This window comes from Belonocnema kinseyi, chromosome 1 (assembly GCF_010883055.1).
Source record: "Belonocnema kinseyi isolate 2016_QV_RU_SX_M_011 chromosome 1, B_treatae_v1, whole genome shotgun sequence".
Taxonomy (NCBI): domain Eukaryota; kingdom Metazoa; phylum Arthropoda; class Insecta; order Hymenoptera; family Cynipidae; genus Belonocnema; species Belonocnema kinseyi.
In genome coordinates, this window is record NC_046657.1 from 34105092 (window position 1) to 34119751 (window position 14660).

Genomic DNA, 14660 nt, shown 5'->3' on the forward strand with positions numbered 1-14660 from the left:
TTTGAATAATAAAATTCACGAATAACAAAATTCCCGACAGTTTATAATATTACCGAATAATAAAATTCCTGAATTATAAAATTTCCGAGATATAAAATTCCAAAGTTGAAAAATTTTGGAATAATAAATTTTCCGAATAAAAAAGTTCTCGAATAATAAAATTCCCGACAGTTTATAATATTACCGAATTTGAAAATTTACTTAGAATAAAATTCCTGAATATAAATTACCACTTTTAATTTAAAAAAATTTTTTTCTTTATAAGTTGATATGAATTTATTTAGTTTTTAATTTTTGTTTATTTTTAGACCAGCTTTGGCTGTGATTGAACAATCAAAGTCACTATTTAAACAATCTGTGACACAAAGAGAAGTAGTGTTTGATATTGATATTTCCGATTACGAGGAAGTCAGAACTTGTTGCATTGGTTCCAATCTTTGTCGAAAATGTTGGAAATACATGGCAATTGCCTGTAAAGTTATAGATCTCGCTTTAAGAGGTACTTTTGTATTAAAAATCCAACTATATTCATTTTTTCCCGAGAAATTAAAAAATAATAATAATAATAATAATAATAATTTTGAATTCTAGAGGATTTTGGCTATTGCCACATTTTGTGGACCTACTCTGGAGGTCGAGGAGTTCACTGTTGGGTTTGCGACGAAGAAGCTCGAAAATTAAAACCTGCTGAACGAGAAGCCGTCGGTGATTATTTACAAATCATAAAAAGTGGCGCTTTTAACGTAAAGAAAGTTCATTTCGAAAAAGTCCCACATCCCTCCGTAAAGTAATTATTAATTTTTTATTTTTTAAATTCCAAAATCTTTTCCCCATTTCCCGCTTTTCCCCTTTTTAAGAAAATTCCTCCTTTTATGAAACTTCACATTTTTTGTTGAATATTCGTCTTTTTATTTTGAAAATTCTTCAATTTTGGTAAAAAGTTCAATTCCTTGGTTGAAAATGAATCTTTTTTGTCAAAAAATTCAACTCTTTGGATAAGTTTAATTCGAATAAATTAAAAATACATCTGTTTGGTTAAAAATTATTCTGCTTCAGTGAAGGATTCAACGATTTTAGTTGAAAATTGATCTATTTTTGATAGAAAGTTTATTTTCTTTCTTAAAAATTCATTTTGTTTTTGAAAATTCTAGTCTTTTGTTAAAAATTCGTATTTTTCTAGAAAATTAATCTTCTTACTTGAATATTCAACTTTTTTTTGAAGATGTATGTAGTTTGGTAAAAAAAATCGTCTTCTTTGAATATTTATCATTTTGTTTGAAAATTTGTTTTTCGATAAACCTTAATTTTCGTTACTGAATATCTAACTATTCCATTTTCGATTGTAAATTTATATTTTGTAAATAAAAATGTATCTTTTTGTTTGACAATTCTTTATTTATTATTTTTTTTAAACATTGATTTTTTGAACTGAAAAATTAACAATTCCAATCAACTACTTAGTTGAAAGTTGAACTAATTGGTTCAAAATTGATTTTATTAGTTGAGAAGTCATCTCTTTTATTGAAAATGTAACTAATTTGTTGAAAAATAACTTTTTATGTTGAACCTTCATATTCTTAGGTTTAAAATTCAACTATTTTATAGAAAAGTCGTCTTTTTTATTTAAAAAAGTCAACTCTTTTGTTAAATACTTATCTTTTTGAGTTGAAAATTAAAATGTTTTGATAGAAAATTTAACTATTTGGTGGAAAATGAACTTTTTAGTTAAAAATCCAACTCTTTTGTAGAAAACTAATGTTTTTGACTAAAATAATTCAACTATTTTGTTGATTTTTTTTAGTTTAAAATTCTGTTGTTTTGAAACAAAATTTAACTATTTAATCGAAAATGACATTTTTAGTTGAAAATTCAATAATTTGGTAGAAAGTTAAACTGTTTGAATGAAAATTAACTTTTTTGTAAAAATTTCACTTTTTTGTTGAAAATTCCATTTTCTTGTTAAATATTTGTCTTTTTTGTTTGAAAATTCTTTTTATAATTTCAGCAGAAAATTCAAATGTTTAGTTGTGAGATAACTTTTGTGTTGAAAATTTAATTTTTTATAGAAACTTTGCCTTTTTGATTAAAAAAGTCAACTTCTTTTTTAAATATTTATCTTTTTAATTGGAAAATTGTAATATTTTGATGAAAAATTGAACTATTTGGTCGAACATGAACTTTTTGGTTTAAAATAAACTTTTTATATTGAAAATTCATTTTCTTTGGGATGCAAATTCAATTGATTTGTATAAAATTCCTCTTTTCCACTTAAAAAATTCAAATATTTTGTTGTATATTTATCTTTTTGAGTTTAAAATTCTGTTTTTTAAAAAAGAAATTTGAACTATTTAGTCCGAAATTAAACTTTTTTGTAGAAAATTCGTCTTTTTGGCTTAAAAAATCAACAATTTGGTAGAAAATTAAACTATTTGGCTAAAAATTAACTTTTTTGTTGAAAATTCAATTTTAAATTTCATTTTCTTTTTGAAAATTCATCTATTTTTGGTCAAAATTTGAAAATTAAATTATTTGGTAGTAAATTCCTTTTTTTCAAAGAAAATTCTTCTTTCAGTTTGAAAATTCGTCTATTTTTATAAAAATGTTAACTTTTTTGGGTAGAAACTTAATCTTCTTGGTTGAAAATGATTTTTTTTTGTAAAAAACTCAACTGTTTAAAAAAAATTTACTATTCATTTGAAAATTTAACTATTCGGTAGTAATTCACCTTTTTTTGTTGAAAATTATTTTTTTGTTTGAAAATTCATCTCTTTCAGTACAAATTTCATATTTTTTAAATATCAGCATATTTACATTTTTCGTTGAGAATTCATTTTTTTGGTCGAAAATTCAAATAGTTGGTTGAAAGTTTGGCATATCGAAAATTAAATTATTTAGTTAAAAATTAACTTATTTCTTCAAAAATCACCTTTTTTTGTAAAAAAAATCATATTTTTGGTTAAAAATTTAATTATTTGGTTTAAAATTAATGTTTTAAAGATTTACTTCTTTGATTGAAAAAGTTAACAGCTTTAGTGAAAAAAATGTGTTGGAAATTATTATTTTTTCAAAATAATTATTCCATTTCTGTATGAGAACAAATTTTTTTAGTAGAAAATTCATCTCTCTAGTTGAAAATTCTTTTTTTGTTGTTGTTAAAAATTCAGGTTTTAAATAAAAAATTCGTCTTTTTGGTAGAAAATATTAACCTTCTTGTTTGGAAATTACTTTTTTTCCGGTTAAAAATTTAACTTCTTTTTTAATTTGATCGAAAATTACTTGGTTAAATCTTAATCTACTTCATTAAAAATTATTTTTTTAGGTTGAAGATTAATTATTTTTATATAAAATTCAACCATTTGGTTGTCAATTAACTTTTTTTTAGAAAATTCATATTTTTGAGTTAAAAAATTCATTTATTTTGGTAATAAGTTAATAAATGTCGGTAAAAATTTAATCTTGTTAGTTAAAAATTTTCCTATTTGGTATAAAATTAACTTTTTTGTTAAAACTTCATATCTTTGATTGAAAAACAGTTTTTGAATGAATTTTAATTTTTTGTTTGGAAATTCGACTATTTCAGTTAAAAAATCAACTATTTCATTGACAATTCAAGTGCTTTCCTGAAAGTTAACTTGGTTCTGGAAAATTCAATTCTCTTCTAAAGAAAATTTGTTTTTCGGTTGAAAAATGAGCTATTTGGTTAAAAGTTCAACTATTTTAGTAGACAATTCATTTTAGTAGAATATTAAAATTTATTCGTTAAAAATCAAATTATTTATTTAAAAATTTAACAATTTGCTAGAAAATTAATATTCTTCTTCGAAAGTCATATTTTCTGGTAGAAAATTATACTTTTGGGTAAAAAATTCGCATTTTTGTTCTGATAAGTTAAAAATTTGGTTGAAATTTCATCTTTTATGTTGAAAAACTAATCTTTTTCGCGGAAAGTTATGTTTTTTGTTGAAAATTAAATTATTTATTTAAAAGTTAACTTATTTGTTGAAAATTCATATTTTTGGATGAAAAATTCCACTATTTTGTGGTAAATTCGTATTATTCGTTTAAAATTTTACAATTTGGTTGAAAATTCATGTATTTTAATCAAAATTGACCTTTTTCGGTAAAAAAAAAATTATGTTTTTAGTAAAAACTTGAACTATTTGGTTTAAAATTAATTTTTTTAGATTAACTTCTTTAGTTGAAAATTTAACCGGTTTGTTGAACAAAATGTGTTGGAAATTATTATTATTTTTTTTAATATATCTAATTATTTCATTTTCCTATGAACAAAAATTTTTTAGTAGAAAATTCATTTCTCTAGTTAAAAATTTAACTATTCTGTAAAAAAATTCAACTAATTCGTTAAAAATTGAATTATTCTTTTGAAAATTGAACTATTTGCTAGAAAATTAATATTTTTGTTTGAAAGTCATAATTTCGGGTGGAAAATAAAAAATTTTCGTAGAAAATTCGCTATTTTGGTCTGATAAGTTAAAAGTGTGGTTGAAAATTCATCTTTTGTGTTGAAAAAATAATCTTTTTGGTGAAAAATGCATATTTTTTGTTGAAAATTGAACTGTTTTGTGAAAAATTCAACGAGTTTAGTTTAAAATTCGACTCTTGTTTGAAATTAAAACTGTTTGGTTGTAAACTTCCCTGTTTTGAGAGTAGTTTGGGCTGTGAAGTCTGTCTATAATTTAATTTTTGCTAATAATAATTCGAAACTCATTTTCAGAAGAGCTTTACAAATAATCGAGCCAGAATTTGTAAAGACTTGTGTCGAGGAACAAAATATTCTGGGAACGGAGGAAGGAATGCAAATTTTTTTGCGAATGATTTCTTCCCTTTGCAATTCGGAAACTGTGAAAGAAGATTTGAAAGAGATATTCGATACTCTCGAAACTTCCGGGCAAAGATGGAAAGCTTTTCTTGATTTTTTTAAGGTAATTATCATAGTATTAATCTTAAAGCCATGTAATAGTTTCAAGGAAAGATATTTATTTATTTATTTTTAAAATTTTTATTCAGTTGGAAGGAAGGAAATTTTGGTTTTAAATTTTTTCTGAATTGGAAGTGGGAAATTTTTTTATTTTTAATATCTGTATAGACTTGGAAGGAACGATATTTTTGTTATATTTTTTTTTCTGAATAGGAAGAGGTCCTGTTTTTATTTTAATCTTTTTATTGAGTTTTTAAAATTAAATATACATTAAATTTTATGTTTATTATTATTATTATTTATTATTTTAAGTTACATTATTAAATTACATTTTTATTAATTTTTTTACATTTATAAATTTTAAATTACTTATTATTATAAATTATTTTCAATTACATAATTAATTAATAATTAAATTATATTTTTATTGAATTTTCAAGTTTTTCCAAACTAAAAGAGGCATTTCTTTTGTTTTTATCATTTTTATTGAGTTGGAAGGGAAAAATCTTCTTTTTTTCTCAACTAGAGCGAAATTTTTTTGTTTTTAAAATTTTCATTGTGGAAAGAAAACTTGAAAAAGGAAAATTTTTTATAGATTTTTATCAAGTTGTGAGGGAAATTGGAAGAGGCCATTCTTATCTTTTTAAGTTTTTTACTTTGAGAGAAGAATATTCATTATTTTAAATTTTGTTGTGAATTGGAAGAGGAAAATTGTTTATATTTCTATCGAGTTGGAAAAGAGAAATTTTGTTTTCATTTTTTTTCTGAATTGGAAGGAGAAATTAAAAAAAATCTTTTTAATTAACATTTTTAATTACCATTTTTAATTGCCATTTTTATTGAGTTAGAAGGAAGGAAATTATGATCCTTTTTTTTTAAATTGGAAAAGGATGTTTTTCTACTGTATTTCTGTATTTAAAGTTTTGAAAAAAGGCATTTCGGTTTTCAATTCTTTCTAAATTAGAAAAGGCAACACTTTCGTTTTATTATTTTTATTGAAGGGGACAATTTCTAATTTTAATTTTTTTAACGAAGAAGAATAATTTTTTTATTTTTAACATTTTGATTGAGTTGGACGGGAGGAAATTTCGGTTTTCAATTTTTTTCTTTTGAGTTTAGGTGAAGAATTTTTTTATTTTAAATTTTATTCCGAATTGGAAAAGTTTTTATTTTTAATATATCTTTGTAGCTCGAAAACAGGAATTTTGGTTTTCATTTTTTTCTGAATTGGAAGAGGCCATATTTTCTTTTCAGAATTCTTTTTGACAAGGGTAATTTTTTATTTTTAACATTTTTATTCAGTTGAACGGGAGGAAATTTTGGTTTTCAACTTTTTCTGAATGGAGGAGCGATATTTTTTCGTTTTTTTTTTTTAAATTTCAATTCAGTTGGAAGGGATGCAATTTTTGTTACTTATTTTTTTCTGAACTGGAAGGGACCTTTTTCTAATTTAAAATTTTTTTATTTTATGAGGACAATCTTCTTATTTTTAATTTCTTTATGATTTGGAAGAAGGAAAAATTTTATTTTCAATATTTCTGAATTGGAAGAGGCGATATTTTTTATTTTTAAAATTTTTATCTAGTTGGAAGGGAGAAAAATTCGACTTAAATTTGTTCTAAATTGCAAGAGGCCTCTTTTCTATTTCTATCACTTTTATCGAGTTGGAAGGGATGAAATTTTGATTATTTATTTTCTTTTGAATTGGTAGAGGCTATTTTTTCTTCTGAATTTTTGTAGTTAAAATTTTGAAAAGAGCAATTTCGGTTTTATATTTTTTTTTCTAAATTGGAAAAGGCCACACTTTCGTTTTATAATTTTTATGGAAGGAGGGAATTTATAATTTTTGATTATCATTTTTAATTACCATTTTTATAGAGTAGGAAGAGAGGAAATTTTGATTTTTTTTCTGAATTGGAAGAAGTCCTTTTTTCTTCTGATTTTTTTTATTTAAAATTTTGAAAAGAGGAAGTTCGGATTTAGTTTTTTTTTAACTGGAAGAGGCCATTTTTTTTCTTTTGTATTTGAGTGAAGAATTTTTTAATTTTAAATTTCATTTAGAATTGAAAAAGGGAAATTTTTAATTTTTAATATATCTTTCGAGCTGGAAAATAGGAATTTTGGTTTTATTTTTTTTTCTGGATTGGTAGAGGCCGTTTTTTCTTCTGAATTATTTTATTTGAAAATTTGAAAAGAGGAATTTTGGTTTTTAATTTTTTCTAAATTAGAAGAGGCCATTTTTTTCTTTATAATTTTAATTAAAGGGAGGATTTTTTTATATCCCGTCTTTTCCCTGAAATGGAAGAAGATAATTTTTTATTTTTAACATTTTTCTTGAGTTGGACGGGAGGAAATTACGGTTTTAATTTTTTTCTAAATTGAAAGAGTGATGTTTTTTTGTTTTAAAAATTGTAATCTAGTCGGAAGGGCGAAATTATGGTCATTTATTTTTTTGTGAACTGGAAGAGGTCATTTTTTTAAAGGGAGAATTTGTTTATTTAAATTTTATACCGAATTGTAAGAGGTTTCTTTTTTCAAAAATATTTTTATTGAGTTCGAAAAGAAGAATTTTGGTTTATATTTTGTTTTGAATTGAAAGAGGCCACATTTTTTCTTCACAATTTTCACAATCTTTTTAATTAACATTATTAATTGCCAGTTTTAATTATCATTCTCATTAATTTAGAAGGGAGTAAATTTTATTATTAATTTTGATCGATTTAGAGGGGAGGGCATTTAAGTTTTAATTTTTCCCAATTTGGAAAAGGCCATACTTTTATTTTTTTATTGAATTTTAGATTTCTAGTTTTTTTCTGAAATGGAAAATGGTAATTTTTTATTTTTAACATTTTAACTTTTTTTAGTAATAGGGAAGAATTGTCTTATTTTAAATTTGTGAATTGGAAAAGGGACATTTTTAATATTTATATTGAGTTGTAAAGGAGAAATTTTTGTTTTAAAATTTTTCTGAATTGGAAGAGGGCATATTTTCTTTTAATAATTTTTATTGAGAGGGGAAATTTTTTATTTGTAATCTTTTTTTCTGAATTCGGAGAGGCCCTATTTTCTTTTTAGAATTTTTATTGAATTGAAGGGAAAAATATTTAATTTTTAATTTTGTCTGAATTTATTTTCGGTTTTCAATTATTTGTTTTAATTGAAAGAGGGCAATTTTTTGTTTTTAAAATTTTGATTGAGTTGTAAGGGGAGGAAATTTTGGTTGGAAAAGATTACATTTAAGTATTTTTTTTCTGAATTGGCGAGAGGTATTTTTTTCATTTTCAGTTTTTTTTTAGTTTAATGTAATAATTTTATGATTTAAAATTTTGAAAAGAGGAAAAGAGGAATTTTCGTTTTTAATTTTTTTTTGTGATTGGCAGAGTCCATACTTTTTTTTAGAATTAAAAATTTTTGATCGAGTTGGAAGGTGAACATTTTGGTTATTTATTTTTTTCTGAACTGGAAGAGGCTATTTTTCATTTTTTTTTTAGTTTAAGTGAAGAATTTTTTTATAAAAAATTCTTCACTTAAACTAAAAAAAATGAAAAATGGCCTCTTCCAGTTCAGAAAAAGATAAATAAATAAAATTTCCAACTCGATCAAAAAAAAAAAAAAATATTTCGTTTTTCAAATTCAGTAAAAATTGAAAACCAAAATTTCTCTTCTTCGACTCAATAGAAATATTAAAAGTTAAAACTCTCCCTCTTCCAAAAAATTAAAAAGAAAAAATGGTCTCTTTCAGTTCAGAAAAAAATAAATAACAAAAACTTCATCCCTTCCAGCTCAGTTAAAATATATAAAAAAATTTATATATCGATCTTTGAATGCAGAAAATAGGGCCTCTCCTAATTCAGAAAAAAAAGATTACGAATACAAAATTTTCCCCATCAATAAAAATTTTTAAAAGAAAATATGGCCTCTTCGAATTAAAAAAAAAATTTGAACTCAAAGTTCTCTTTTACAACTCAATAGAAATATTAAAAATTATAAATATCCCTCTTCCAATTCACAAATTTAAAATAAGAAAATTCTTCCCTTATATTAAAAAAAAGTTAAAATGTTAAAAATAAAAAATTGCCATATTCCATTTCAGAAAAAAGACTAAAAATTTTAAATTCAATAAAAAATAAATAAAAGTATGGCATTTTCCACATCGAAAAAAATTAAAACTGAAATTTCCCTCTTTCAATACAAACAAAATTGAAAATAAAAGATTCTTTCGTCTTTTCAAAACGTTAAATAAAAAAATTCAGAATAAAAAATGGCCTCTTCCAATTCAGAAAAAAATTAATAAAATTTCCTCCCTTCCTTTTGCCGAATTGGAAAAGGGCAATTTTTTATTAATTTTTTAAGCAGAAAAAGAGGAATTCTAGTTGTCATTTCTTCATGAATTGGAAAAGGCCATATTTTCTTTTCAGAATTTTTTTTGAGAGGGGTAATTTTTTATTTTTTTCATATAATTTTCATATAATTTATCATTTTAATTGACTTGGAAGGGATGAAATTTTTGTTGTTTATTATTATTTTTTTTTAATTTTGAGAGGCCGTTTATTCTTCTGGATTTTTAAATTTAATTTCAGTGATTAATTTTCTCAGTTTTATTTTTTGTCTGAATTGCAAGAGGGAAATTTTGTAATTTTCAATATTAATATTGATTTGGAAAATATTTTATTTTCAGCATTTTTATTTGTAGGGAGAATTTTTTATTTATAATTTTTTTTCTGAATTGGAAGAGGCCATATTTTCTTTTCAGAATTTTTGTTAAGAGAAGAAATTTTTTATTTTTATCATTTTTATGGAGTTGGAAGAGATAAATTTTTTTTTTCTGAATTGGAAGAGGTCCCGTTTTTATTTTGATCTTTTTTATTGAGTTTTTAAAATTACATTTACATTAAATTTTATATTCATTATTTTAAGTCAATTAAATTATTTTTTTTTTAGTCCTAGGGAAGAATCTTGTATTTTCAATTTCTTTCTGATTTGAAAAAAGGAAATTTTTTATTTTTAAAATTTTGATTGAAGGGAAATTTAAAAAAAAAATCTTTTTAATTAAAATTTTTAATTGCCATTTGTATTAAGTTGAAAGGAAAGACATTTTGATAATTTTTTTTTTAATTGGAAAAGGCTGTTATTCTTATGCATTTTTGTATTTAAAGTTTTGAAAAAAGGCATTTCGGTTTTCAATTCTTTCTAAATTAGAAAAGGCAGCACTTTCGTTTTATTATTTTTATTGAAGGGGGGAATTTTTTATTTTATTTTTGTTTTGAATGAAGAATTTTTTATTTTCAACATTTTTATTGAGTTGGACGAGAGAAAATTTCGCTTTTCAATTTTTCCTTTTGAGTTTAGGTGCAGTTTTTTTGTTTCAAATTTTATTCCAAATTGGAAAAGGGGAATTTTTTATTTTTAATATATCTTTTGAGCTCTAAAGTACAAATTTTGGTTTTCATTTTTTTCTGAATCGGAAGAGGCTATATTTTCTTTTCAACATTCTTATTTGGAAGGGGAATTTTTTATTTAGAATTTTTTTCTGAATTGGAAGAAGGTAATTGTTTATTTTTATCATTTTAATTAATGCTGGATTTTTTAAAATTTAATTTGAGTGATGAATTTTCTCAGTTTAATTTTTTTAACTGATTTGCAAGAGGGGAAGTTTTGTAATTTTCAATATTAATATTGATTTGGAAAATATTTTCTTTTTAGAATTTTCATTTGGAGGGAGAATTTTTTATTTATAATTTTTTTCTAGATTGAAAGAAGCCACATTTTCTTTGAAAAATTATTGTAAAGAGGGGGAATTTTTTAAAAATAATTTTTATTGAGTTGGAAGAGTTGGAATTTCGATTATTTATTTTTTTCTGAATTGGAAGGAGCAACTTCTTTCTTTTTCATTGTTTTCATTTAAAATTTTGAAGAGGAATTTTGGCTTTCAATTTTTTCTACATTGGAAGAGACCATATTTTCTTTTAAGCATTTTTATTTAGAAGGGGAGTTTCTTATTTTCATTATTTTAATTGACTTGGAAGGAATGAAATTTTAATTTTTTTGGTTATTCGAAGGGGCCAGGTCCTTCTTTTTGATTTTTTTAGTTCAATTGGAGAATTTTTAGATTTTAAATTCCAATCCCCCACTGAAAGATAGACATTTTTAATATTTTCTATCCAGTTGAAAAAGAGAAATTTTGATTTTTTCTGAATTGGCAGATGCCGTTTTTTCTTCTGAATTTTTTGACTGAGTTGAAATGATGAATTTTCTCAGTTTTATTTTTTTGCCTAATTGCAAGAGGTAAATTTGGTAATTTTCAATAATAATATTGATTTGGAAGAGAGAACATTAAATTTTTTTCTGAATTGGAAAAGGCCATATTTTCTTTTCAGCATTTTTAATTGGAGGGAGAATTTTTTATTTATAATCTTTTTTCTGAATTGGAAGAAAGGAATTTTCTTATTATTTCGATTGATTTGAAAGGAATTAAATTTTTGATATATTTTTTTTCCTTATTTGGAAGAGGCCGTTTTATCTTTTGAATTTTTGGATTGAGTTGAAGTTATGAATTTTCTTGGTTTTATTTTTTTGACTGAATTGCAAGAGGGAAATTTTGTAATTTTCAATAATAATATTGACTTGGAAAAGAGAACATTAAAATTTTTTCTGAATTGGAAAAGGCCATATTTTCTTTTCAGAATTTTTGTTAAGGGGGGGGGGGGATTTTTTATTTGTATAATTTTTATTGAGTTGAAAGAGATACAATTTTGATTATTTATTTTTTTCTGAATTGGAAGAAGCAATTTCTTTCTTTTTGAATTTTTTTAATTTAAAATTTTGAAGAGGAATTTTTCTTATCCATTTTTTCTACTTGGAAAAGGCCATATTTTCTTTTTAGCATTTTTAATTGGAGGGAGAATTTTTTATTTATATTTTTTTTTCTGAGTTGGAAGAAAGGAATTTTCTTATTATTTCGATTGATTTGAAAGGAATAAAATTTTTGCTATTTTTTTTTCCTTAATTGGAAGAGGCCGTTTTTTCTTTTGAATTTTTGGATTAAGTTTAAGTTATCAATTTTCTTAGTTTTATTTTTTTGACTGAATTGCAAGAGGGAAATTTTGTAATTTTCAATAATAATATTGATTTGGAAAAGAGAACATTAAAATTTTTTCTGAATTGGAAAAGGCCATATTTTCTTTTCAGAATTTTTGTTAAGAGGGGGGGGATTTTTTATTTGTATCATTTTTATTGAATTGAAAGAGATACAATTTTGATTATTTATTTTTTTCTGAATTGGAAGAAGCAATTTCTTTCTTTTTGATTTTTTTAGTTTAAAATTTTGAAGAGGAATTTGGTTTTCAATTTTTTCTGCATTGGAAAAGGCCATATTTTCTTTTCAGCATTTTTAATTGGAGGGAGAATTTTTTATTTATAATTTTTTTTCTGAATTGGAAGAAGGTAATTTTTTATTTTGATCATTTCAATATGTTTGGAAGGGATGAAATTCTTGTTATATATTTATTTATTCTGAATTGGAAGAGACCATATTTTCATTTTAGAATTTTTGTTAAGGGCACTGAAGATAATTCAATTAGACATTTCTAAATTAGAAATTTGTTAAGACTCAATTTTAAAACCTAAAAAATGTCGCGAACCGGGAAAACTTTGGGGAATTTTTTTCCTGGATTAAAACAGCCTTAAAATGTGATTTTGAATTTAAATAAAAATGTGTTTTTCCAGAAAACGAACGAATGGAGAACCGTGTTTGTGGCAGAAGAATTAATGATCCAATATTTCTATCCCAGATTGGACATTGGCGTCACAAAAGTTTTAAATCACTTGCTGAAATGTCCCTTCAGTCCTCACAACAAAACGCAAAAAATCTGCATTCCCTTCGACGTGGAAAAAGTCGACGATTTTGACCCAACAACTGCCCCGAATATTCCCTCTTTATTCGCTGAAACTCAACTTGAAAAGGCAGGCGAGACAAACTTGCCAGCCTTAACGAAATTTCGCGAGGGTGTTCAAGTTTTTCAAAAATTTGTCAGCAAACTCGAGAAATACAAATGCTACGCTTAATTTTTTAATTAGTCTCTAAATTGTAAATAGTTCATTAATATTGTTAAATAAAAAGGAATTTTATTCTTAAATCGTAGAAAAATATTATTCTGCTTTCGCAGTCGAATCTTCTATAAAAATAAATTATCACATTTCTTTGATTGTCGTAAAATTGAAGCTCTTAGGTCGATAGAACTCTTTAAAATCTACTTTAAAATAATAATTGAAAAATTTCTGATACTTTTTTTAGGGGGCGGAACAAGAATCTTCAGATGCAATGTCGAATTTCACCGTTTTTGGTGATTTTGACTGAGATATTGTAGCTTTCGGTGACTTCAGAATTGACTTCAAATTCGCTTGTGTGTTTCCTTGAGTTAAAGTGGAACCTACCTGAAAAAAAACAAGTAGAAATCGAAAATTCAGTTTGGTTTTGAAAATTTTTATTTTCAAACTCTAATTTTTAACCAAAAGGATTACTTTTTTTCAAAAATGCCGAAAAAGAAACGAATTTCCGACCAAGTATTAAAATGTTTAACTAAAAAAAAATTGTTCACCAGAAATAAAATACTTAAATTTTCAGTCAAAATATTAATTTTAAACAAGAAAGAACAACGAATTTTGAAGAAAACAGTAAAATTTTCAACCAAAAGAACAATTTTCAACTAAAATTAAGAATCTTCAACAAGAAACAATAATTTTTTAACAACATTTTCAACTTATCCATTAAAACAGATAAATTTTCATTAAAAAATAGATTATTCACATTTGTAACAAAAAAGATTAATTTTGGACAAAAAACATGAATTTTCAACTGAAAAATATATTATTTTCTACAAAATAGAAAAGGTAAATTTTCAGTTTATCAAATGAACTTTCAACAAGAAAAAATAATTTTTAAACAAAAGTCATAATTTTCTACAAAAAAAAACAATGAAATTTCGAAAAAAATACGTGGATTTCCAAATAAAGAAGATAAATTACCAGAAATAAAATATTAAAATTTTTAGTCAAAAAAATAATTTTACACAAGAAAAAACAAGGAGTTTTAAAAAAAAGTTAAATTTTTAACCAAGAGAATAATTTAAAACTTAAATGAAGAATCTTCAACAACAAAAAAAAAACAATAATTTTTTAAGAACATTTTCAAACTATCCACTAAAACAGATCAATTTTCATTAAAAAATATATTATTCACATTTGTAATAAAAAAGATTAATTTTGAACAAAAAACAAGAATTTTCAGCTGAAAAATATAAATTTTCATTAAAAAATAGAAAAAGTAAATTTATAGTTTAAAAAATCAATTAAAAAAAATTACTCTTCAAACAAGAATCATAATTTTCTGCAAAAAAAAAACAATAAAATTTCGAAATTACGTGAATTTCCATCTAAAAAAGAGATTTTTTCACCAGGAAAAGTATAGTTACATTTTCAGTAAAAAAAAATCATTTTCAACAAAAATAACGAATTTAAAACAAAATAGTTTAATTTTCATACGAAGAGATTAATTTTCAACTTAAATGAAGAATTTTTGACAAAAAACAATAATTTTTAATAAAATTTTAAAATTATCCACTAAAACAGATAAATTTTCATTAAAAAATAGATTATTCACATTTATAATAAAAAAGATTAATTTTGAACAAAAAACATGAATTTTCAACTGAAAAATGTAAAT

At 23.3% G+C, this 14660-nt stretch overlaps 2 protein-coding genes across 4 annotated transcripts in view; one reads left to right on the forward strand and one right to left on the reverse strand.

The window, feature by feature from the left end:
- The window catches only part of LOC117181139 (DNA primase small subunit-like), a 20550-nt gene extending 7514 nt beyond the window's left edge, over positions 1-13036 (forward strand). Inside the window, exons 3-6 of one of the 2 annotated variants that reach the window (XM_033373735.1) lie at positions 309-499; positions 592-787; positions 4736-4943; positions 12665-13036. In XM_033373735.1, the coding sequence (XP_033229626.1) occupies positions 309-499; positions 592-787; positions 4736-4943; positions 12665-13003 (934 nt within the window). In that variant the 3' untranslated portion in view covers positions 13004-13036. The remainder of the gene's footprint in view (positions 1-308; positions 500-591; positions 788-4735; positions 4944-12664) is intronic. The other variant, XM_033373785.1, reaches the window with a different exon arrangement.
- Positions 1-14660, reverse strand: part of LOC117180859 (golgin subfamily A member 6-like protein 22) — a 129917-nt gene that overhangs the window by 56165 nt on the left and 59092 nt on the right. Inside the window, exon 12 of one of the 2 annotated variants that reach the window (XM_033373523.1) lies at positions 12579-13372. The exons of the other annotated variant lie outside the window; for it this stretch is intronic. Coding sequence (XP_033229414.1) covers positions 13229-13372 — 144 coding nt within the window. The 3' untranslated portion in view covers positions 12579-13228. Of the gene's footprint in view, positions 1-12578; positions 13373-14660 lie in introns of those variants that run through there. 2 annotated transcript variants of the gene reach the window in all.